This window comes from Pogona vitticeps, chromosome 1 (assembly GCF_051106095.1).
Source record: "Pogona vitticeps strain Pit_001003342236 chromosome 1, PviZW2.1, whole genome shotgun sequence".
Classification (NCBI taxonomy): domain Eukaryota; kingdom Metazoa; phylum Chordata; class Lepidosauria; order Squamata; family Agamidae; genus Pogona; species Pogona vitticeps.
Genome location: NC_135783.1, coordinates 10,960,100 through 10,985,415, shown reverse-complemented (window position 1 = coordinate 10,985,415; position 25,316 = coordinate 10,960,100). Strand labels below are relative to the sequence as shown.

Here is a 25,316-nt window from a genome sequence, read left to right as displayed (position 1 = left end):
CGCTTGTCTCTGAGTTGTGTCGGAAGGCAACCAAGAAGCAAGCTGTTTGGGATTCCTGACATTTGCTGCTATTTTTGTCTTCTCCAAAGAACATGTTTTATAAACATGGCTCAGCTGGAGAGAATTGTAGTTAAAGCCATCAGGTGAAAAGGCAGTTTCCAGCTCTGATTGGAAAGAGTTGTGATGTTGTGAATAGAGGTGGGCAGGGGCCATCGGTTTGGTGGTTCTTGCCAGTGGGATGGAGAGCCAAACAGGTGTTCTGCAGTCCCACTGCCCCTTCTGCTGGGCACCCGCTCAGCAGCAGCACCCAGAGGAGATGGGGCAGGAAAGCCGAGGTACTGCTTCCAAGAGTGTGCCTACCAGAGGGGGACAGGGTGCCGAACCACTAACGCCTTTTTGGCAGTCCGCTAAATCAGCATGAACTGCCCAACTGGTAGTTCAGACACAGTTAAGTTGTGAAACTTATCCTTAGCCTTCTTGTGGGAGCATAGGAAACTGCTTCATATGGGCCAAAATCCTGTTGCTTCATGTGGTAACTCACACTAGATTAGGCCCATTGAATCAATGGGCGCTTGGTAAGTTCACTCTTCTGTAAATTCCATAGATTCCAATAGATCCAGTCTTAACTGTGACTTGCTATGCTAAAGAAAGTCACAGAGTACAGTGGTGCCTTACTAGACAATGTTAATTCGTTCTGCGAAAATCGCTGTTTTGCGAAAACATCGTCTAGCTAAGCATGGTTCCCCATTGGAATGCATTGAAATCCGTTTAATGCGTTCTAGTGGGGAAAAATCGTCGTCGTTTTGCGAAAATCACCCATAGAAAAACCATTTTGCAAAGTGCGGATTAGCTGTCAAAATCGCTGTCTTGTGAAAAACGGTCCCAAAACCACCCGTTTTGCGAAGCGCGTATCAGCTGTCAAAATCATCTTGTGAAAAACGGTCCTGGAAAAAAATCGTCCTGCGAAGCATGGACTTAAACATGGTCCAGCGAAAATCGCCCATAGGGAAAACTGTTTTGTGAAGCACTATAGCGATTGCAAAACTCATTGTCTAGCGAATAAACCGTTTTGCAAGGTAATCGTCTAGCGAGGCACCACTGTAGGCCTGTTTTAGACAAAGGAACTTTGGCTCACTAAATCACTGTTGATTCAATGGGCCTGTGGTTGTTTAGTCGTTAAGTTGTGTCCAACTCTTCGTGAACCCAATGGGCCTACTCTAGTGGAGTAGGAATAATTGAATTTACCATGGAAATCATGGTAAATCATGGAATTTACCATGCTGAACAGCAGAGTTTTGGCCATTGAATTAAACTATTGGTCAGTAACAATACAGAAGTTTCTCTGTTTCAAAATTCTTATTGAAACTGCCCATTTCACATTTACTGGAGATTATCATGAGATACGGGCAGAAATCCTGTTGCACAGCTTTGTGTGTGCAACAGTGGTGACAGCAGCAGCAGTTAGCAAGTTGCCACTGTCAAAGGCTTCTTTTGGCTATTTTGGTGGTGCACATAACTCAATTGTATAGTATGTGATCCATGTGTACACAAAATTTCCAAAGGAAGTCTTTAATCAGCGATATGCTGCTGCTGCATCTGACATCATTCCCACTGCGCACGAGGAGCTGTGCAACAGGATTTCAGCTGCAGAATACCTTGCATCACTTTGTGGCCTGTTTTGTTAGATAATGTACAAAAACACACAAACAAATATAATCATAACATACATTGCAAAAACATGAGTGGCTAAAATGCGTATAATTAAAAAGTGCATTTTAACATGTTTAACTAACAGGGAAGAGTGTGCAAAAACGCATACACAGGGAAGAATATATAAATATATGCATATGTTATGGGAAATACATACAGGAAATTGTAAAGACATCCGTGTGGGAAGAAAAAGCAAAATCTTGCAAGCTGAACAAACAAAGGACAGGACAAGAACACAGCTGGAAATTTGGAAAAATACATGAAGGTTGAGACTGAGAACTCTTCATAGGTCATTCGGCTAATCAAGCTGGATACAGTTTGCATTGAATGGCTTGCTAGGATTTTTGTTAGGCCCAGTCATAACTGAAGATAACAGTACTGAGCCACGGACATTTTCCCTGGAGAGACCCACCTCACAACAGATCATGGCCACCAGTTCTTTCCTCACTGCCTCATTAGTTGACCTCCATTTCTTCTCTACTACCGATTTTTGTCAAACACTTCCCAGAATTCTTTCCTTTTCATTGTCGTAGATCACAAGCTAAATATGAGCCAACAATGTGATGTGGCAACAAAAAAGGCAAATGCTATTTTAGGCTGCATTAATAAAAGTATAGTTTCCAAATCCCGCGAGGTGCTGCCCCCCCCCCCCCTATTCAGCATTGGTTAGGTCTCACCTTGAATCTTGTGTCCAGTTCTGGAAACCACACTTCAAGAAGGATGCTAGCAAACAGGAACAAGTTCAGAGGAGGGGGACAAGGATGATCAGGGGGCTGGAAACCAAGCCTTATGAGGAAAGGGTGAAAGAATTGTGCATGTTTATCTTTGAGAAAAAATGAATGAGGGGTGATATGATAGCCCTTTTCAAATATTTGAAAGGCTGTCATACAGAGGAGGGGCAGGATCTGTTCTCGATCATCCCAGAGTGCAGGACCATGCAGCAATGGGCTCAAGTTAAAGGAAGCCAGATTTCAGTTGAATATCAGGAAAAACGTCCTAACTGTCAGAGCAGTACGACAGCGGAACCAGTTACCTCAGGAGTTGGTGAGTGTTCCAACACTGGAGGCATTCAAGTAAAACTTGTCTTAGATAATCACCTGGCAGATCTGCTTTGATTGTATTCTTGCGTTGATCAGAGGGTTGGACTTGATGGCCTTGTAGGCCCCTTCTAACTTCACTTTTCTATGATTCTGTGATTCGGCTAGAGCCATGAGTAGGTTCCATTTTCTGACGGTTGTCCCACCACACTTAGCATTGTTGCCTCATCTTTTCACTGGTGTGAACAGTATTGCCGTTCTGTTTATCCTCGGTGCCAATATTGTATCATAGTGGAGTGTAGAGTGTGGGATTGGGGAGATGGGAGATCCAGGCTGAAGTCACCACTGGGCCGTGATCTTTACTGGGGACTTCAGTCTTTATCAGCCTGACCTATTTCCACAGGACTGTTGCGAAGCTGAGGTGTAAGGAGCAGTATTGCATGGGCCACTTTCATCTCGCTGAGCAAATAGCTGATAATATTACTGGTGCCCCCTTCTCTTGTCTAGCAAATCAGCTCACCAACGTGGTGGACACCAACGTGATGGGGCCACCAGAGGGCTCCATTGGAAAGGCTTGTTGAAAGTTGGAGTTTGTCTGGGCTGCAAGTGGCTAAAGTATTCAAGAAGTAGAGCTGGTCCTCAATAGTTAAGTCATCTAGACAGGTCCCAAGAGTGGAAGAACACGAGTGAAACTTCGCTGATCGTTATGCCAGTATCTAAAGTGCAATAAGTTTACCAATCACTTGTTTTGACAACGTCTGCACGGCAGGGGACAGGAAACCTTGGATCACCTCCTTCCCTGCCCCATATCCCTATTTTAAGTCTGGTACCGCACCATGTATATTAATCATTTCTGAGAAACCTCAGAAGGGTTGCCTACTTCCTTCTTTTGCAGGTCACACGCACTCCTATTGCGTGCACTTATTTCAAACCCGGGCCATGTAAAGGAGTGATACCTTATCCACTCCTGTTCATTTTTATTTTATAGGCTGCCTAGCCAGTGAAGTGAGCTGAACATAATAAAGGAATCACACTGGCAGCAAAAGCAAGGTCTCCTAAGGTTGTTGAGTGCATGGTGTTGCTGTTCATAAGCCTTGTCCTTAAAATGAATTCGCTGCTATTTTAGTTCAGATGAAAATTGTCCAACTGCCATACAGTAGAACAGTGAATGGTGGTCAAGAACACCCCCTGCATTGCCTGCATTGAAAAGGGGGTTGGACTTGATGGCCTTATAGGCCCCTTCCAACTTCATGATTCTATGATTCTGTTTGACCACTTTTCAAATGCTTGAAATGTAGTCATAAAGAGGAGGGGCAGAATCTATGTGTGATCATTCCAGAGTGTAGGACACATAATAATGGACTAAAACTACAGGAAGCCAGTTTTAGGCTGAATATTAGGAAAACCATCTTAACTTTTAGAGCAGTATGGCAATGGAATCAATTAGACACATTCAAAAGAAAATTGGACACCCATCTGTCGGCTCTGCTTTGATTCGGATTCCTGCCTTGAGCAGTGCGCTGGACTTGATGGCCTTATAGGCACCTTCCAACCCAATTATTCTATGAACAGTGGACAACTTAATAGCAATCCAGATGTTGCAGTGCAAGAACCATCAGCTCTCCATCGGCTTTGCGGGCAGGCTGATGGGAGTTGCAGCCCAAGAACATACGGAGGGCTGTAGGTTGCCTGCCCCGGAGTAGATGGATCTAGATGTGGATATAGGTGTGTCAGTTAGAAAAGAAAATGGGGAGTATCAATCAAAAGAAAAATGAAAAGAGGACAGAACACAGCCCAGCAAGTAGGGACTCAGTAGTAGTGGTGGTGGTGGTAGTGGTAAGAGGAGCAATAGAAACAAGAACAATGAGAACAAGGACAGCAATACCATATACAGTGATGGCCAAAAATATTGGCACCCTTGCAATTCTGCCAGAAAATGCAACCCTTCTCTCAGAAAATTGTTGCAGTTGCAAATGTTTTGGTACTCACATGTTCATTTCTTTGGTTTGCGTTGGAACAACACACACACACACACACACACACACACACACACACACACACACACACACACACACACACACACACACACACACACACACACACACACAAATAGTCAAATTTGATACAATCCCATGCAGAAACCCAAAAATGCACTGGCCAAAATTAGTGGCACCTTTTCTAAATTGTATGAAATAATTGTTTTTCAAGCAAGTGATGCTCCTTTAATTTGTATTTAGACACACCTGTCGCAAGCAAGAGGTGTGGGCAGTAGATTAATCACACTTGCAACCAGTTAAGATGGAGAAAAGAATGAAGTGTAAAGAGTTGTTTGTGGATTTGAGAGAAAGAATTGTGGAAAATCATCGACAATCTCAAGGCTACAAGTCCATCTCCAGAGATCTTAATGTTCCTGTGTCCACTGTGTGCAGTATGTCTCATCAAGAGGTTTACGGCCCATGGTACTGTAGCTAACCTCCCTGGACATGGACGGAAGAGCAAAATGACTGAAAAATCACAACGAAGGGTTGTTCGAATGGTGGATACAGAACCCAGATTAACTTCCAAACAAATTCAGGCTGCTTTGCAGACACAGGGTACCACAGTGTCAGCTCGCACTATCCGTCGCCATCTGAATGAAAAGGGACGCTATAGTAGGAGACCCAGGAGGACACCACTGCTGACACAAAGGCATAAAAAAGCAAGACTGGAGTATGCCAAAACTTATGTGACAAAACCACAATCCTTCTTGGAGAACGTACTGTGGACGGATGAGACAAAAGTAGAGCTGTTTGGTCAAGGACATCATGGCACTGCTTACAGAAAAAGAAATGAGGCCTTCAAAGAAAAGAACACACTCTGTACAGTCAAACATGGTGCAGGTTCAAAGATGTTTTGGGGTTGATTTGCTGCTTCTGGCACTGGATGCCTTGACTGTGCGAATGGGATCATGAAATCTGATGATTATCAAAGAATGTTGGGGCGCAACGTAGTGGCCAGTATCAGAAAGCTGCATCTCCGCCAGAGGTCATGGGTCTCCCAGCAGGACAATGACCTGAAACACACTTCAAAAAGCACTGAGAAATGGTTACAAACAAAGCGCTGGAGAGTTCTGAAATGGCCAGCAGTGAGTCCAGATCTGAATCCCATAGAACACGTGTGGAGAGATCTCAAAACAGCAGTTGGGAGAAGACATCCTTCAAATCTGAAGGCCCTGGAGCAGTCTGCAAAAGAAGAGTGGTCCAAAATTCCAATAGAGAGATGCAAGAAACTCATTCATGGTTACAGGAAGCGATTGATTTCAATTTTTTTTTTCAAAGGGGTTGCTACCAAATATTAAGTTAAGGGTGCCAATAATTTTGACCAGTGCACTTTTGGGTTTCTGTGTTGACTTTTCTTCTCTCTCTCTCTCTCTTTTTGTATTTTTCCAGCGCAAACCAAAGAAATGAACATGTGAGTACCAAAACATTTGCAACTGCAACAATTTTCTGAGAGAAGAATTGCATTTTCTGACAGAATTGCAAGGGTGCCAATGTTTTGGACCATGACTGTATGTACCCAGAACTCTAGCAAACCTCCAGACTTACACAGCGAGCTCCTCAAAAGAGTTCGTAATCTTGGCCCGTTCATCTGAAGTCCAGCCCTTCAAATCACCTATTTCCAGTTATACCTGTTGCTGAAATGCCAAAGGAAAAAGAGAAAATCTGTGCAGACCGATCAATGGATGCTGCTTCCCTTTCCCAAGCCGATGCAACTTAAAGATGGAAGAGATTTTTGTCAGATTTGACAGGACTGGCAAAACTAATAGTGTTGCACCTCTCAAGAATGCTGTCTCACCTCAAGATTTCTCAGTTTTGCTGGACTTAAAGCACATTCTGGAGGGGAAAAGTGTTCCTGTAACAATGTACATATTTTAGAATGCAAATATCTAGATCCTTGATTTAATTAAAAAAAACACAGAGGGGCCCATGTTTTAATGAATGTGGGGAAACTGCCCAAGTTAGGTAGAATGTGCAAGTGAATGAGTGCGCTGGAAAAATGTTAAATCGCAGTACATGGATTTTAGTGAGAGAAAACACACCGATCCACAACCGAGCATGGAACAAGGATGGAATGGAATTCCAGATGGAATTTGGACAGATGCAGTAAGATCAAAACTGGGAGATACTCACCTTGTTATCACCGAGTAATAAGTGAGCTCACCAGTTATGTACTGGTGTCACAGAGTGGCTCCACATCTGTGAGATGGGTGTCCACTCAGGACATGCAGAGAAGAGAATTAGTTTGTCCATGCTGCCCCGTCTGCGCACTCTTAGCATGACATGCTATACAGACTACAACTGTGTAGGCTCTTTGCTGCACTGTGCCCAAGGAACATACAAATTGGTGCACGTGTCTGTGAGCATGTACTGTATGCTGCCTGTATACTCAAGAAATATATGTAATTCTATGGTTCTTAGCTCAAATAAAGAAAGATCTTCCAGATCAAGACAGGACCCCCCTCCCATCAAGGTTGCCTCTATTTAAAGCTGGTGTTGGATCCCCTTCCTCAGTGGATGCTTATTTCTTGGAATTGTTCCTTTTTTCTTTTTCTGTCAAAGCGCCCAGCTGAGCAGAGATCAAATATGTTCCTATGGAGAATCTCCTTAGCCATGTTAGGCTGCCTGCGAGTTTGGGCGCTAATGATCTCAGCTTGCGATAATCCCAAAGCGACTCCTGGCGTTTCAAGGGTTAATGCAAATTAGGCTGTTCAGCTTGTTCAGTATAACCTGTTAGAAATACTGTTCAAAGTAAGCCGTTTAAAATATCATCTAGAGCTTGGGGAAAAGTGCCTTTTTGCAGGCTAGAATGTCTGTAATTCTAGAGGTTTTAGGCTAGCTAATTACGGGCGCGGTGGCCAAAGAAAGGATTTTGTTTAGATACTGTTCCAGATGTTTTGGGGCTAAATCTCCTCTCTCTTCTTCCCACTGGCTGGTGGGTTGTGAAAGGGCTCGTCATTTTCTAAGCTCTGGTCTAAAGTGGAACAATCAAGCAACCCAAATGATTTATAGGCTGGGTGCTTGCCCATCTCTGCTCTATAACTGCCTTATTAAATGGGCCTGAACTTTATAAGAACCACGTGTTTACAAAACTTGGCATGGCTAAAGATCAGTGAGCAAAGAATGCCTCTGCATAATCCAAGTAATTCCAAACTGGCCCTTGGGGGTCAATAACTCAGAGGCTGTACAAAATGTTGAGCGGATCCTGGCTACAGTTACTAGTCTTAGAGGACTTGGTGTTTCAGCTAACATTTGGAAATACTGCTCCAAAGGGACCGATAAAACCTAATGGCTTAAACCATATATCATTAGTGTTCAGTCCCGAGTGACCGCTGTGAAGAAGACAGCTGGCTGGAAATCCACTGCCAGCGAGCTTCTCTGACTTCGGGTATGCTGAAGTAGCCAACCTGTGTGTGTAACACAAGCTCTTTTTTCTTTTGTCTCTTTTAATTTTAGAACCAACCTTGTCCTATGTTAGGCAGCTGGAAGCAAGAGTAAGACAGCTGGAGGAGGAAAATCGCATGCTGCCCCAGGTGGGTGATTTCTATTGCTGGGCACATTAGCTGGTAGCTCAGGTCCGCCATTAGGTGATTGGTAGGTTGGTGCCATGTCTCGTGGTGTTGAATGTCAAAGCTTTGAAGTTGAGTGGTGGAGTTTGAATCAGTTTGGGTTAGAGTTGGGCACGAGTTCACTTCGTGCTGAGTTGTTTAAGGTATACCAGGTATCACACATCCCCCCCGCCTCCCCCACTCACAAGCTAATGTTCACTGCTCATTCCCTCCTCCTCCTCATGCAATCTTCCAGTGCTGGCAGAAGCATGGACTTCCCTTCTCTGCCTCCTCCAGCAGCTGCCCACTCAGGCGAGGAGGTGGGACAAGATTCCTGCAGTGCTGCCTTTCAGTGGTCAGCTGCTGGGGGAGGTTAGAGAAGGGAAGTCGATGCTCCTGCTGGGATTGGAAGATTGTGCAAAGAGGAGAGAATGAGCAGCATGCGCTGGTTTGTGAGTGGGGGAACCAGCAGAGGGTGCTGGGGAAGGGAATGCACGGCACCACAATTGCCATGCCAATGACTTAGGACGACCGAGCACAAATGGTTCGTACTCATCTCTAGTTTGGGTGCTTTGAAGGAGATGGGGGGATGAATTTTATTGCCATTAGTAAGTCAACATTCTAAAGGACTGTAGGATCAAGAACCCCGTGTTTATTAGGGAACAAGTTATTAGAGTATAGAGCCAGCGACAACCAACAGTTCTCAGTGTTAGGTCATTTGGAGGTTTTGGAATTCAAGTTCTAACAGAATCAGTGGTCAGACATTCTGGGAGTTGAAGCCCAAAATATCTGGAGGAAAAAAGGTTGCGGGCCACCGGCATTGTTCAAGCAACAAAACTGCTAAACTACGGGGGCGTGGAAGCACGGACAGCTGTAGTCTAGTAGCATTCCTGTTACTCAGACTAGAGAGCAGATCTCAGGGTGATACTTTATAGGGCCAGATAGAATTCTCTTGGTTCACCAGCCACTTGACCAGGTGCTAAGCTTGGTGTAGGGTTTGTACATAACATTACCTGTGTGGTGCATTTCCTTCTGTGGGAACCTGGCTGCTATGGAGTCCTGCCTGAAATCCTTGGCATATTCTCAAGTCCTCTGGTAGCAGACTCAGTGAGTGCCAATAGAATCTGAACTAAAACCTGACTACTCAAAAACAAGGAGGAGGTTTCGGGGTCCTTGGTGGGGAGGGGAATCCACATTTTTGCAGAAATACCAGGAAAAGAAATCTTATCTTTTAAAAAACAAACCCAAACGGTGCACCTGCCAAAAACGGACAGCTCAGCGAGGTTTCAGCACCCTATTAGTCTTGAAAAAACTGAGTGCTAGTTTGGGTGCGTGGGTGGAGATGAGAAAAGGATGGAATACTGCAATGTGCTAGGAGGAAGTGATTGATGGTTGGGTTGGAACCTGGATGGCAGCAATTTTTTTTAGGAGGTGAGAATAGGATGGAGTGACTGTAGATGAAACACTCAGCGTGTTTTTAGAAGAGATGCAGCCTCATGTAGTGAAAGGTGGCTGTTTGACAGAGCCCATGATTTTCCTCCATTACGTATCTTGCACTTAGCTTTTTGCTGTTTTATTTTGTGATTGGTCGCTTGAATGTAAACATAGGGCTAATTTGCAAGTCTGATTGCCAAGCCATGATTCCAGTGCTGTAGTGAAGTAAAGGCTCCAAAGGTCAGGTCCCTTGGTCATTTTGAGCACCAGGATCTGTGACATTGCCCATCTCCCGTAGCTTCCTTCTTCCTCATGAGCTTAGCTGCAAATCTTCAGAGCAGCTGTAATTTTCCTGAGAACCATATATTGCTACACGCTGTCCCTAATGTAATGCAAAGGACTCGGAGGTGTTTTGCTGTTCAGTGAATAATTAAGAGTGATTAGCTTAACCAAGGCTCTGCTTCCAGTTGTTGATATTCAAAGAGAAGAACCAGGGACAAATCTTCAGCCTCAAGGAAAAGAATCTTTCTACCACCACCGTCCACAAGAATATGTCTGCAGAGGAGCATTCTGCTACTGCTGTTTTCGTTGTATTTATTTAATGTTTAATATTTAAAATGTATATCCTCAAAACGTCGCAGCAGGTTGCAAACACGTTTAGAGCCATGAACAATTTAGAACAGTGAGAAATCATTGGAAACCACATGAAGCCGTTCAAAATGACTTAACACTGTGTATGGTAGATCAAAGTGACACAATTTAATCAAGTCAGGCAACTTAAAACTCCACACACCCCAAATATTGATCAAGAGCCAGTTTAAAATTGGCATCAAAATGATGCCACTGTCAAGTGTCGCCAAGCTTCCACAGGGAGGGCATTCCATAGTCAGGGGGCCCCAGGAGAGAAAGTCCCCTCATGGAACTCCACATCATATGTTGGGTCTCTGATGCTGCTTCACATCAAAGTTAGATTCCTCCCTGTGGAGTTACCCTTAATGTTTCTCTGACAACACAGAAAAGTTACTATTTGAGAATGTAATTTCCAGAATACAGTGGTACCTCGCTAGACAATTACCCTGCAGTACGGTTTTTTCACTAGACGATGACTTTTTGCGATCACTATAGCAATTCACAAAACAGTGTTTCCTATGGGGGATTTTCGCTGGACAATGATTCAGTCCGTGCTTCTCTAGACAACTATTTTTTCGGGACCAATTTTTCGCTAGATGATGATTTAGACAGCTTCACTAAACGGGTATTTTCGGTCCCGTTTTTCGCTAGACACCGATTTAAACAGCTGATCGGCGGTTCGCAAAGCGGCTTTCCTATGGGCAATCTTCGCTGGACAACGACAATTCTTCCCCATTGAAACGCATTAAATGGATTTCAGTGCATTCCAATGGGGAAATGCATTTCGCAAGACAATGTTTTCGTACAAGAACGATTTCAATGGAATGAATTAACATAGTCTTGCGGGGCACCACTGTACCCCTGCCAGTATGGCTACTGACCAATACAGCTGGCTGAGGTTGTAATCGGAAATTCACTTTCCCATGCTCTGGCCATTATGAAGACAACTAGTGTATCAATGATAGCTGACTCCCCATATCCATTCAGAAATGGGTGTCAAAGCCTTCATATGACTCTGCCCGCCTATATTTGGTAACATGCAAAAAGTGTTTCCAACAACATATATCTAGATCAGGAAGCTGATCCACTTCACAGATTCTCAATCTGTATGTACCCATAGAAACCATGCTGCAATTTGGAAGAACTGGAAAGAGAATGAAGTGCCATGACATTGGGTCTTGTGGTCTGAGTTCTATTGGAAGTACCTCCATCTTGGAAAAATACTTACTGAACTGACACATGGATTGCACCTCATTTGGGTAGGTGCCCTCGCCAGTGTAGTGGTCTTTCTGGTAACTCCTGGGATGGGGTGGGAATATGCCATTTGTTGATGTATGTGTGTGTTGGAGGCATCATGGTTGATGGCTGTGGAAGTATACAGACTCAGAGACAGCTATGTGGTTGGAATAATCTACATACAGTGGTGCCTCGCATAGCGAGCGCAGCGTTTAACGACGAATCCGCATACCAATCTATTTTTTTAGATCGCTAATGCAATCGCATTGCAATGTTTTAATGGGCAAAACATCACATTGCGATGATCGGTAAGCGTTTTGCTTACCGATCTTCGCATTGCGATGTTCCTAAAACAGCTGATCAGTGGTTCCAAAATGGCCGCCGGGTGCCCGAAATGGCCGCCGCAACCATTTTCGACCGGTTTCCTTGCTTACCGAGGGCGCGAAAATGGCGGCACTATGGAGGAACTTCGCTGAACGGTAAGTTTGGGCCCCATAGGAACGCATTAAACGAAGTTTAATGCGTTCCTATGGGTTTTTCTGTTCCATTTAGCGATGTTTCCACATAGCGACGATTAATCCGGAACGGATTAATGTCGCTATGCGGGGCACCACTGTATTCCCTTACCTGTGTGGAGCCACTGAGGACTGAACAGCAAGTGACAATGTAAAGGCTGAGGGATAGTGGCCTGCATCTTATAGAGCAGATATATTGACTCAGTGGGATTTATGTAGGTGATAACTGAGCATTGAAAAGTAGATTCTCTGCTTAGTTGGCACTGGCAAAGGCCAATTAAGAAAATTCTCACTTGTCTTTTCATGCAAGTTTTGAGGAACTGCAAAATTAGCCTCCATGGCCTACATGTGTTCTGTGGTGTTTTGAACAGGCGAAGTGAATGGATGTGAGGTTCTTGGGTTCAAATTAAGCACAGTTCAGCAAATGATGCATTAACACGGTTAGCAAAAGTTGCTCAAAATGACTGCTGTTTTTTTTGGCATGCATTTTTCAAGGATCAGGAATAGAGATGGGGGTATTTGTATCTTCACGGATTGCTAACTTGTCGTGGTGAAGGGGCTTGAGTAATTCAGAGACGCTATGGGCTATGCCATGCAGGGACACCCAAGATGGACGGACAGGTCATAGTGAAGAGTTCGGACTGAACACGATCCACCTGGAGCAGGAACTGGCAAGCCACTCCAGTATCTTTGCCAAGAAAACTCAATGGGCAGAAACAAAAGGCTAAAAGATATGACCCTGGAAGATGAGCCCCTCAGGTCGAAAGGCGTCCAACATGCTACTAAGGAAGAGCGGAGGACAAGTAGAAGTACTGTAGCTCCAGAGCTAATAAAGGGGTTGGGCCTAAGCTGAAAGGATGCTCAGCTGCGGACGTGCCTGGAAGTGAAAGGAAAGTCTGATGCTGCAAAGAACAATATTGCATAGGAACCTGGAATATAAGATCTATGAACCTTGTTAGGCTGGATGTGGTTAAACAGGAGATGGCAAGAATGAACATTGACATCCTGGATGTCAGTGAACTAAAATGGACAGGAATGGCGAATTCAATTCAGACGATTATCATATCTACTACTGTGGGCAAGAATCCTGTAGAAGAAATGGAGTAGCCCTCATAGTCAACAAAAGAGTGGGAAAAGCTGTAATGGGATATAATTTCAAAAATGATAGAATGATGTCAATACGAATCCAAGGCAAACCTTTCAACATCACAGTAATCCAGGTTTATGCACCAACCACCAACGCTGAGGAGACTGAAACTGACCAATTCTATGAAGACTTACAACACCTTCTAGAACTGACACCAAAGAAAGATGTGCTTCTCATTATAGGAGATTGGAATACTAACGTTGGGAGTCAAGAGATAAAAGGAACAACAGGGAGAGTTCAAAACGAAGCAGGGCAAAGGCTAATAGATAATGTAAATAATGTGGGTCCAGCACCCCACTCACAATTCCGCCTCTGCCACGAGTTCTGCAGAGCCTTCCTATCACTCCATTGCTCGCGATAGATTAGCCAGTCCTGGCAGAAGACGGGATGATGAACCTCTCTGCCAGGTCGCAGAGTGGCTAATCCATGGTGAATAACGGAGAGATAGGAAGGCTCCGTGGAGCTTGCAACAGTGGCAGAATCAAGGGTGGTTGGTCTGGCCCCAGGTGGCCAGACCCTCGTTATCTGCATCTCTAATCAGGAGCATGAGATGGGTTGTGTGTTTCTTTTCTAACAAGCAGCTAGAAAATGTCTTGCTCTCTCTCTCTCTCTCTCTCTCTCTCTCTCTCTCTGCATTCTGCTCATCGAGGAGAAAGGACCCTAGTTTTCTGCAGGAATGGTTTGCACAAATTTCAGAGATCTTGGCAAGAAAGATTGTGAGGATAGAAAACTCCTGATTGAGGTGTCAGTCATTTAAGTCAAGGCAACCTAATCCAAGAATTTAGAGTGTTTGTGATACCCCTATTGAATTAGAGTGGTGTTTTTTTTTCCAGCAGAGTGAAATGTCGATACAGAAGTCTTTCTCAAGTGGAGCGCTCACTGTTCTAAGGTCTGCATTAATGTCCAAATCGGTGTTTCCAGAAAGCTGAAATGGATTCATTGACTAAAACCACTCAGCAGCGCAATCAGCATCTTCCACTTCCTTTTGTTTTAATTTCTCCTTCACGAGCATTAAGTGTTTACACTTGGGGTGCTTGAAATTAAATTCTTGCTCACGCTTCGACACTGTGCCCTCCCCAAGTGATGGTGTTTCAATAACAAAATCTCACTGGAGGCTCAAACCTATGTTGCAGAAGGAAAATTTTAATTAAAGGAATCTAAAGTTACAAACTATTTTCACAGATTTGCCAGAATTCACACATACGCAGAGAGTCTCCCTGTCAGGTTCCGTGAAAAGTTTTAGATGTTTGAAAATATCTTTCAAAGGATTCACTTAGTCGGCAGCCCCATTCTAGAAATCCAGATTGAGTTACCACGTCTCATATAATTAGCACTGTTCCCAGATGGTGGGAAATGTGACTTTTTGGACCACAGCGTCAGAAGTTCCTTTTTAGATTCCAACACTGCAAAATGTTCAGTTTTAATTTCCCCTCTCCCCCCCCTAGTGATTCCTGGCCTTTTTCTCATAGTTCTCTATAAGTAGTTTCCAAATGAGTCTGCAGTTGGGGGCCATGTTTGGGAGAATGTGCCTAGTGGAGTGAGGGTTTGATGTAGCTGCTTTCCATATGTGTTGATGGAGAAAGATGCTTCCAGCCAGGAATGTGGGGGGGGGGATCCTGCCAACATTCCATTTATGGGCAAGATGGTCGGTCCAGGATTCACCAACCAGTGCACATGTTCTTGCCTCCATTGTGAGAGTGATACACAAACAGCTCTCCCATGTTTTGTGCAATTTGCATAGAATGTCCCTTTCCAAAATGAAGCATACTGAGCAAACACAACTACCAAGCTAGTTATTCTCAAAGATGGATAAAAAGTGTTGCAACACCAAAGCAGTGGTTACCATTGTTTTGAATGCATTGAGAGCGGAGTGCATTAAATGGAGCCAACTGGCGCAGTGGTTAAGCTGCAACATTGCAGCCAAACGCAGCTCACAACCTGGGTTCGATTCCAGGTAGCTGGCTTGAGGTTCACTCAGCCTTCCATACTCCTAAGGTCTGTAAATTGAGTACTCAGATTGATGGCGGGTGGGCAGTGTGTAGCCTGCATAATTACATTGTATACTGCCCAGAGAGTACTTTAGGTGCTGTGAGGCAGTATATAAGCAGCACACTTTAGTGTTTTTTTTTACCCCCCAGCAATGCAACTTCTCTCTGAGACCAATGGGGGGAAAAAACGTAATTTCCACCATAAAGGAAAAAGGTGCATATTTTCCATTTAGCATCCAAGGTTGAACCAGGACACAATTTACATCTCTGATGCCTGCTTACATTTATTCTACAAGTTAATGAGAAAGATTCATATTCAAGGAAAGTTTCCCCTGCTCTGAATTAGGAGTGGAGAATCTCTGGACTTCCAGACATTTGTATTTCCCATAAACCCTTACCCTTACCCATATTGGGCATGAATTACATATCTGTGCTTAGATGCCAGCTTTGCCCTGTTGGTATCTGAAGGTATCTTATTATCTTATATATCTGGAGTGGACACTTATTGTAAAGCAGTGGTTCCCAACCATGGGTAACTCAGATGTTCTTGGTTTGCAGTTCTCCGAAAGCCACTGGCTGGGATTTCTGGGAGTTGCAGTCCAAAGAACACTTGGGTTATCCAAGATTGGGAACCACTCGTATAGAGTCTAGGTACTTCCCTCATTTTCCACCCTCCTGGACTTCTGTGGGCCACACCCTGCCCTTCAGAAATAACCAGAAGGCCACTTGCAGTTTCAAACATAGCTACCGTATTTTTCGCTCCATAAGACGCACCTTTCCATAAGACGCACCAATTTTTTAGGAGAAGAAAACAGGAAAATATAATCTGTTTTCTTCGCTCCATAAGATGCACGGACTTTCCACCCCCCTGTTTTGTGGGGAAAAAGTGTGTCTTATGGTGCGAAAAATATGGTATTTTGAATCCCAAAAGTTATGCATGGAGGTGATCATGTTTTAATGGACTGGAGTGAAATCATCTATTTTTGTCTTTTTCTTTCTTTCTTCCCTCTAGTGGGAGGCTGTGGAGGATTATGGGGGTCCTGGGAACTGGCGGTGTAGCCTCTATAATTCCCGGCCTTCTCTGTTTGACAGGCAGTCCAATGTACATTTAGTTTAAAGATAAAGAATTCTAATAGAGGAGAGCAGGGGTCTTGGGAGCTGACCCTCAAGAATGAGCAGAATGAATAAAGAGGCATGGGTCATCATCATCGTCTTCTCTGTTGCAGTGAATCACTGTTTCTAGTTAAATTGTGGCAATGATTTCAAAATTTGTCTCGCTACATATGTATCAGCATATGCATATTTATGTTAATTTGTACCCTTTTTGGAGGAGTGAGGAATAAGTGGAACATCCCAATCCTTCTGATGGGGCGGGCTGGTTGACATTTCTCTATTCCGGCCCAAGCATTGTTATTCCTGTCTGGAATAGGAGACAGAAGGATCATCCATAAAAGTAGATCAGTAGCAAATATGACTAAACTGAGGCTATCGTCCTTTGGGGATATCATCATGACAAGACAGAACTCACCGGAGAAGATTTAAAAATGCTGGAAAAAGTTGGAAGGCAGCAGGAAAAGAGGAAGCCTGGATAGGAGATGGATTGACTCAATAAGGGAAACCACAGATTTGACTTTGCAAGAGATGAGCAGGCCTGTTCATGATAGGATTGTTTGGGAGGTCAGCAAATTCCTAGGGTTGGTATAAGTCAGAAATGACTGGATAAAATATGTCCACAAAGGTGCAACGAAGATTGTGGACTAGTACCTGTAGAACTCATGGCCCCCTGTTATTGCTGAGACAGCCACCAAATGGAATAGATTTAAGAAACAACTCACCAAATGGGACTTTTCCAATTTTTGCAAGACGGCGTACTTCAGCTTCTGGATTAAAAACAAAAATGAAACAGCTGTGTGCTGAGGGAATTTGTCTAAGGCCAGGTGCTGTGGGTGAGAGAAAAAGCTAACATGTACATGTTTACTTAGAAGTAAGTCCCCTTGGCTCTAATAAGGCTTTGCAGGTTCTCTCCCTGTGTGTTCAGACACTAATGACCAGGGATGTTGGCATGCTTTCAGGTCTGAGTTCCAAGTCTTTGATACCAAGTTGATTTTGAGTTGAGTTACAGATGCAACTTAAGTCCAATTCAACAGCAAGTCCTGTGACTCAAGTCCCCATCCGTGCTAATTATATATGTCTGTGTGTGTGTGTTTGTGCACAAATGCCCATTCTTATATTGCAAAGGACAGCATGTAAATGCAAGTAGATCAATAGGTACCACCATGGCATGAAGGTAACGGCGTTCCGTGTCTAGTCGTGCTGGCCACGTGACCACGGAAACTGACTTCGGACAAACGCTGGGTCTATGGCTTGGAAACAGGGATGAGCACCACGCCCTAGAGTCGAACACGACTGGACTAAATGTCAATGGGAACCTTTACCTTTACCTGTACAAGCCCCATAAACTTTCCATTCTGGAAGTTCTGCCTGAAAGACTATAGAAAGCTAAATGTGGCTCACCTGGGGGAAAGGCCTAAGCTAGAAAACTTTGTGGTCTGGCTAGGCCTAACTCTGCCTGGCTTCCTTTGCAGAAAGGAAGCTGTCCCACTGCTAGCTTGAAACAAGTGAGATTCTGGAAAATGCAAAGCAAACGTGTAGGCATAATTTTAAAAAGTGAAAACATTTGAACATAGTGCTTTTCTATATTGATACGTATATGCCAGTACAAATTTACACACACACACACACACACACACACACACACACACACACACACACAAGTTGCATTTTAAGGCTTTAGCAGAAAGTATTACAGTACTTGGGCTCCATGATCACTGCAGATGGAGACAGCAGCCACGAAATTAAAAGATGCCTGCTTCTTGGGAGGAAGGCGATGACAAACCTTGACAGCATCTTAAAAAGCAGAGACATCACCTTGCCAACAAAAGTCCGAATAGTCAAAGCTATGGTTTTTCCTGTAGTGATGTATGGGAGTGAGAGCTGGACCATAAAGAAAGCAGACCGCCGAAGAATTGATGCCTTTGAATTGTGGTGCTGGAGGAGGCTCTTGAGAGTCCCCTGGACTGCAAGGAGAACAAACCTATCAATTCTAAAGGAAATCAACCCTGAGTGCTCCCTGGAAGGACAGATCCTGAAGCTGAGGCTCCAATACTTTGGCCATCTCATGAGAAGAGAAGACTCCTTGGAAAAGACCTTGATGTTAGGAAAGTGTGAAGGCAAGAGGAGAAGGGGACGACAGAGGATGAGATGGCTGGACAGTGTCTGCGAAGCAACCAACATGAAATTGACACAACTACGGGAGGCAGTGGAAGACAGGAGGGCCTGGCGTGCTCTGGTCCATGGGGTCATGAAGAGTCGGGCATGACTAAACGACTAGACGACGATTACAGTACTTGGGCAACAAGATAAGAACTGAACAGGCATCTATCTTTTTCCCCCAGAAGTATGAAGTTAAATGTATAAGGGCCGAAAAAGCTGCATTCTCAACTTCCATGGCAACGCAGCAGAAATCGGACAAAGAAGAGGTGGAGGAGGCATTATGTGGCTATGTGGTGCTTCAGCACTGAATCAAATAAAGGAGAGCAATGTCTTTGGGTCAGGCGCTTGCAGTAGTTGTTCTTTACGATGGGACTATATATCACAGTTACCACTGACTAGGACTAGTTAATATGCTTCAGTCTGTTGCTTTTTAAAAAATGGTTTTGGTTTAAAAATGGGTTTCCGGTTGGGCTCCAGGGAACAAAAAATAAATACACAATCTGCTTTCCATCCACGAACTTGGGGATAGAGTTGACTTGATGGATCCAAGCCTTTGGCCAGCACCAGTTCTGGCATCACAGGCCTGCTTTTGGGTGACCCCGAACAATCATCTATGTATGATTGTCCCATGATGTTTCAAAATGATCTTCTGGGTTAAAATGTTTATCAGAACAGCACAATCTGGAGGTACAGAGGGTGAATGACAGGGTGCAGGATAAACATGCATATCTTTATATATGATCTGTCTGCTCCCATCCATCCCCAGTGGAATTATTCAAGGAAATATCAGGTAACATAAGAATATAGAAAGGCCCTGCTGGATCAGGCCAAGGGCCCATCTAGTCCAGCTTCCTGTATCTCACAGTGGCCCCATCTGATGCCTCTGGGAGCACACGAGACAACGAAATAGCTGTCTCCTGATCCCCTTCCCCCTGCATCTGGCATTTGGAGGTCCCTTCCTTCCAAGCCTGGAGATTATACATCCCCATCATGGCTTGTCACCTTTTCTTCCAGGAATCTGTCCAATCTCCTCTTAAAGGCATCTAGGGCAGGTGCCACCACCACATCCTGTGGCAAGGAGTTTCACAGACTAACCACACACTGGGTCAAGAAATATTTTCTTTGGTCTCTTCTCACTCTCCCAACACTCAATTGGAGTGGATGTCCCCTGGTTCTGGTATTGCTTGAGAGGGAAAATAGCTTCCCTCTATCCAGGTGTGTCGCGTTCTCAATAGGTAACAATAGAGCATTATTTAATACAGTTGTGCCTTGTAATTTGTGAAGTCACATCCTTCTGTTGGCTATATCATTGATTTAATATGAGGCCAGCACGTTTGAATTGCCCTCTAGTTTTGTTCATAACCTAGTGGTTCTTACTTTCCTACTGCCTTTCTCTCCCCCCCCCCCACCAAATTTTCTATTTTCTTGTCTTTTTGTAGCTTGGTTTTGTATTTTCTCCCTTTGCTGTAGCTGTTGTGCTTCTCTTATGCAGGCGCTCTGTTGGCCTTTTCCACTTCTGGAAAGCTAAAGTGCAAGATAACATTGCCAACTCTCAGGCACACGTAATTTTATCTTTCAACACCCCTGATGTTTCCCATTATTCTCTCTTGTTTTTTCTTCCATGAGTTTATCACCATGGGGTTCACCCTCTGTTTCCCTTTGACTTCAGTTCAACCTGTCTTGATGTGTGTGCGTGTGTGTATCCGCCTGCCTCGTTTATTAAATCTTCTCTTCCACAAATAGCTAAACCATTGGCTGGAAAGCTGTATCAACCTTTCCGTGTTAGGTATTTGTTTTGTTTTGTTTTAAATTATACCTCCCCCCCTTCTAGTGGAGATACTCTACTGGAAAGTAGCTGATAAATTAAAAACATTATCAGGCAAAAACAAGAGAAAAATTACAAGAAGACAAAGACGTTGTGGACACCTTAAAGACCAAGTGCCTATATTTTACAAATAATTATAAAAAGTTAATCTAGAACAAGGAAATGATGATAATGAGAAAATGAGTGACTGTCGTCAGCCTTTCCCCCCTCCCCAATAAGTAAAAGGATTGGGGGCCACCAGAAATAATATGAGTGGGTGCCAGATCAAATCAAGCCCTGAACCCTCTCTAAAAGCAAAAAATGATTAATTGGAGGGCACTGTTCTTTGATAATGAGAAGATAAGACTTGGTGGAAAAGACTAGGAAAAGTCAAAGACAGCAGGAAAAGAGGAAGACTGAATGTGAGGTGGATTGATGTTTTGTATTTTTCATACAACCTTTCCCACACCTTAAGCAGTCATATTCTGTCATCTGTAAAACACATGTGGCGTTCGCACTCATGGCCCCTGCTTGTCTTTCCCTCACAAAGGCTCACATCTCGTTTTTTTCTCGCTGCCACCAGTGGATTACCTTAATCCACCATATAAATGACGTTTGTCAGAACACTTGTCTTGTGAGCACAAACAGAACTTATTTATTGAAGTGAGGCAGATTGAAGTTCTTCAGATACACATTACACATAAGCAAATCATCAACAGTTCTCTCGGTACAGTGGTGTCTTGCAAGACAAATGTCATTTGTTCCACAAGTAGCGCTGCTTTGCAAAATTTTCGTATTGTGAAATGCGGTTTCCCATAGGAATGCTTTGCAATGCATTCCTATGGGAACCTCGCAAGATGAAAATAATTCATTCGTCTTGCGAGGCATCGGTCTTGTGAAAAACATTCGTCTTGCAAAGCACGGCCATAGAAGCCATCTTGCGAAGCATCATAACAATCGCAAAAAACATTTGTCTTGCGGGTTTTTTGTCCCGCGAGGCGTTCGTCTTGCGAGGCACCACTGTACATACTTCTTTTCTCTTGCTATATCATTACCACCTTCTCTACCGATTTTTCTAACCAGCTCTATCTCTCTCAGTATCTGTTCCCTCTCTCTCTCTCTCTGAGTAACCAGCCCTTTCTGACCCCTCCTTCTCCCGCCAAACCTCATGTAGCTGCTGACTCCGCCTCTCCAGTCCTCCCATAGGCTCATGCAAATCAGCTCATGAATATGAATGGCATGAGTGACATGGGCGATCGTCACACACAGGAATAGCCTTTCCAGAACTTGGAGACTGGACAAACTTGCATGGAAGGAGAAAATACTTTTAAGTTAGTCGTTCTCTTATCCTATATCCCACCAAGACAGACCCTGAATCCCACCTCATATGGTTTGGTTTTCAGGGTTTCCCCCCATCTTTGTTGCCTTGATGGTCACATCCCAGCATGTAAATACCCTTCTTAAACTGTGGCAGCTGGCTGGATTGCTCAGTGGTTTAAGCATCTGGCTGCAGAGCCAGAGGTTGGGAGTTCAGTTCCCCATTGGGCCTCCTGGGAGTAGAGCCAGCCTGTGTAGCCTCGGGCAAGGACAGAAAGAGGAAACCACTTCTGAGTGTTCTCTACCTGGAAAACCCTGAAAAGGATCACCATAAGTCAGAATTGACATGATGGCACATGATGATGATGATGATGATACTGCAGTGCCCAGAACAAGATATTGTATTGTAGGGGAAACCTGGTCAAAGAAAAACAGAGTGATGCCATTACATTTTCCTTTATCTGGACACTCTGTTCAATAACATAGTGGGTCCTATTGAAGAGAAAGGCATTTATTTTAAATAAATAAAAATAAATAATAAATGGAACAAATAACCCCCACATCCCTGTCCAATTATCTTTCATCTTAATAGGCAAACGGGCCAAGTTTGCTGCTTTTCTCGGTGTAACCTATTTGGAAACCTGACTTTTCTGGCCTAAAATGAAAACTAAAGTTTCAAGGGGGAAAAAATCTTGAGGTGTGTGTAGGAGACGTCTCTCCTTTATCTCTAGATGAAGCTCTTTGGCTACCCCCTTAAGGGCCAGACGGTGCCGTGTACAACCTCTGAACGGCCAGTATGATAATGGAAAGACAGCAAAAGATCTCTCTTTTTAAAAAGAGACTGTAGTTGTTCTGCCAGTTACGTGCGCTGCCAATCTATAATGCCAATAGACACAGTACTTCTCTGCTACAAGCCCTCCTCTTTGTGTTAACTATGTGTGGAAGCTAAAGACTGATAAGGATTGATTAATTCTCCTCCCGGCTTCATTGCAACAGGAATCGGATCGTTAAGAGGACTTCCTCCCTGTTTACTGAGGACTCACAAGTTCATCACTTCGCAGGAAAGCTCCACTTAGCGACGGATTGAATGGTTATTCTTGAAATATGGCACCTTGCCCACGCCGCTTGGGGGATGGCCAGCCTGTTCAGGCATGTCATTTGGCTCAAGGAATGTTTGGGTAGCTCATCTATTGTCTCGAATGTAGACTAGAACCAGCCAGGCTGAGGATTTATAGCTGGGAACTCTTAAGGGAACAGGGCCAGCCAGAGCTCCTGCCCTCCTTTGGCAACCGCCAAGGGCCCGGGACTCTGCTGGCCCCAACAACAGATGTCTATTCTGAGTTATCTTCATCCCCCCCCCCTTTGTGTGGCATTCAAGCAATGGTGGATAGCTGGCACTAGTGATAAAAGCTATGCTGTTCAGAGCACATGTATGCACTCACACGTGCTCACGGGAACATCCATAAATGATCTTTGAGCTATGCTAATAGTGACATAGATTGCGCCGAGTTCATTCCACTTGCACAGAACTATACATAAAGGGAATTTTTATTCAACACAAAGGAATTAACACTTAGCACAGATTCACAATGAAGTATAACTAATTTGGGGAAATAATAGGCTCAAAAGAAGCCAATGTGCATGGCTGAGAGGGTCCAAGGGAAAGATCTTTCCCTAAGATTGGGGTGCCACCAATGTATGGGGAAAGTACTCCCAGAAGATAGATAAGTGGCAAAGGTGTGGGCTGGATAGATCAAGTGTCAAGTGGATACACAATTGGCTACAGAATCATACTCAGAGGGTGATGATCAATGGGTCCTTCTCTAACTGGGAGGAGGTAACGCGTGGGGTACCCCAAGGCTTAGTCCTGGGTCCGGTGCTCTTCAATATTTTTATTGCCCACCCGCAGGTGTGATACATCCCTCCATAAGCGTGACACACCCACTCGCAAGCACGACACACACACCCCCATGCGGGGGGGGGCGGAGATGCGTGTCCACAGCCCAGTTGAAGGAAGCCCATGGACTGGCACTGGGCCGCAGACCAAGGGTTGGGGAACCCTGCTGTACTTTACACTTCTCCTTTCAACAATGCTGGGGTTAGGGGCACTGGACCCCCATGTAGTTCAAAACCCGTGTATAACTCTTATGCCTGTGCAAACATAACTGCAAAGCATAAACAGTTGATCAACACACACGCACGTGCGCGCGCGCACACACACACACACGCACGCACACGCACACACACACACACACATCTCTTCCCAACCCATGTCAGCCTCCCAACATGTTTCAGCATTCCCCCAAGCCGCCATGTGGGGCCAACAACGGGGTCCAATATAAGCCCGAGATCTACCTTTCCCAGGCCACTACCGGGAGACAAATACCAGCCTACTATTTATCGGATATTAACTTCATTTATTGAAATATGTATTTATATATTGGGTGTGAAACATGTGTAATCAAAACCATGCTCGTCAGATCTGTTCAGTTCAAGGGAAAAATGTATTTTTATCTCCATATGGAGATGGCATTCTGTACCTAGATACAAGAAGGTGTGTAAACAGTGCCAAAGACATTGGCATTCAATTCAGATAACTCTCATTTGTCTCTGACATACACTGGTATCCTATCTGCCTTCCACTGTATTATCCACCATCCTCTGGATTGTCCATTTCCTACAATGTAATCCATGCTAACTTGAAAGTAAGTCCCATGGTGCCTATCTATAGGTATCTGTGAGTAGAATTGTGGGTGTTTGACTGGCTACAAAAGGTGATATGCTACCTTATTCTTTATTATATAATTAATGTCAGTGATACTTCCCAAACAAATAGGCAGATTCTTGTTCCAGGAAGCTTACAAGCTCAGTGGTTTATATCTCAGAGCCAGAGGTTGGGAGTTCAATTCCCCACTGTGCCTCCTTGACAGGGGCTGCACTCAATGATCTATAGTGTCCCTTCCAGTTCTGCAGTTCTAAGATTATTACTGAACTGCTGGATAGCTCAAGGGTTGAGGCATCTCATTGCAGAGCCAGAGGTTGTGAGTTTGATTCCCCACTGTGCCTCCTTGACAGAGAATGGACTCAATGATCTATAGCAGTGATCTCCAACCTTGGGCCTCCAGATGTTCTTGGGCTACATCTCCCAGAAGCCTTCACCACCACATCTGCTGGCCAGGGTTGCTGGGAGTTGAAGTCCAAGAACATCTGGAGGCCCAAGGTTGGGAATCACTGATCATTAGGATCCTTTCCAGCTCAACAGTTTTAAGATTACCATAATCTTCAGCCTTCGGAGGCAACCCTTGTTATGGAATCCTGTAAGCCAACACAAATGGTCAGTGAGGTATTTTTCTTCCTTGTTGATTCTGTTTTTGTCCTTGTTGCGTGTATCCAATCTCTTTTCTTGTTTGCCCGCTGCCTGCTCGGCTTCCAAATGGTTGGAGGTGTTTTGGAAACCAATTCGCAGGCCTGCCCGTTGGTTTTTGGCTGGACAAAAGGTTAAGTTCGCTCTCCGAAGGCAGAAACGGAGAGAAGGGCAAGCTGAGAAGGATGGGTTGTTTTTGGCATCCGGGAGCAATGGAGATGGAAAAGGCCAGGTTGCCCAGCAGGAAGCGACGCATCTCCTTGGCTGACTGCTTTAA

At 44.3% G+C, this 25,316-nt stretch overlaps 1 protein-coding gene across 6 annotated transcripts in view; it reads left to right on the top strand.

Moving 5' to 3' along the window:
- CCDC85A (coiled-coil domain containing 85A) overlaps positions 1 to 25,316 on the top strand; it is a 161,261-nt gene that overhangs the window by 116,050 nt on the left and 19,895 nt on the right. For 2 of the 6 annotated variants that reach the window (XM_072987105.2, XM_072987119.2), the window contains exon 3: positions 8,240 to 8,316. The exons of the other annotated variants lie outside the window; for them this stretch is intronic. In XM_072987105.2, coding sequence (XP_072843206.2) covers positions 8,240 to 8,316 — 77 coding nt within the window. The remainder of the gene's footprint in view (positions 1 to 8,239; positions 8,317 to 25,316) is intronic. 6 annotated transcript variants of the gene reach the window in all.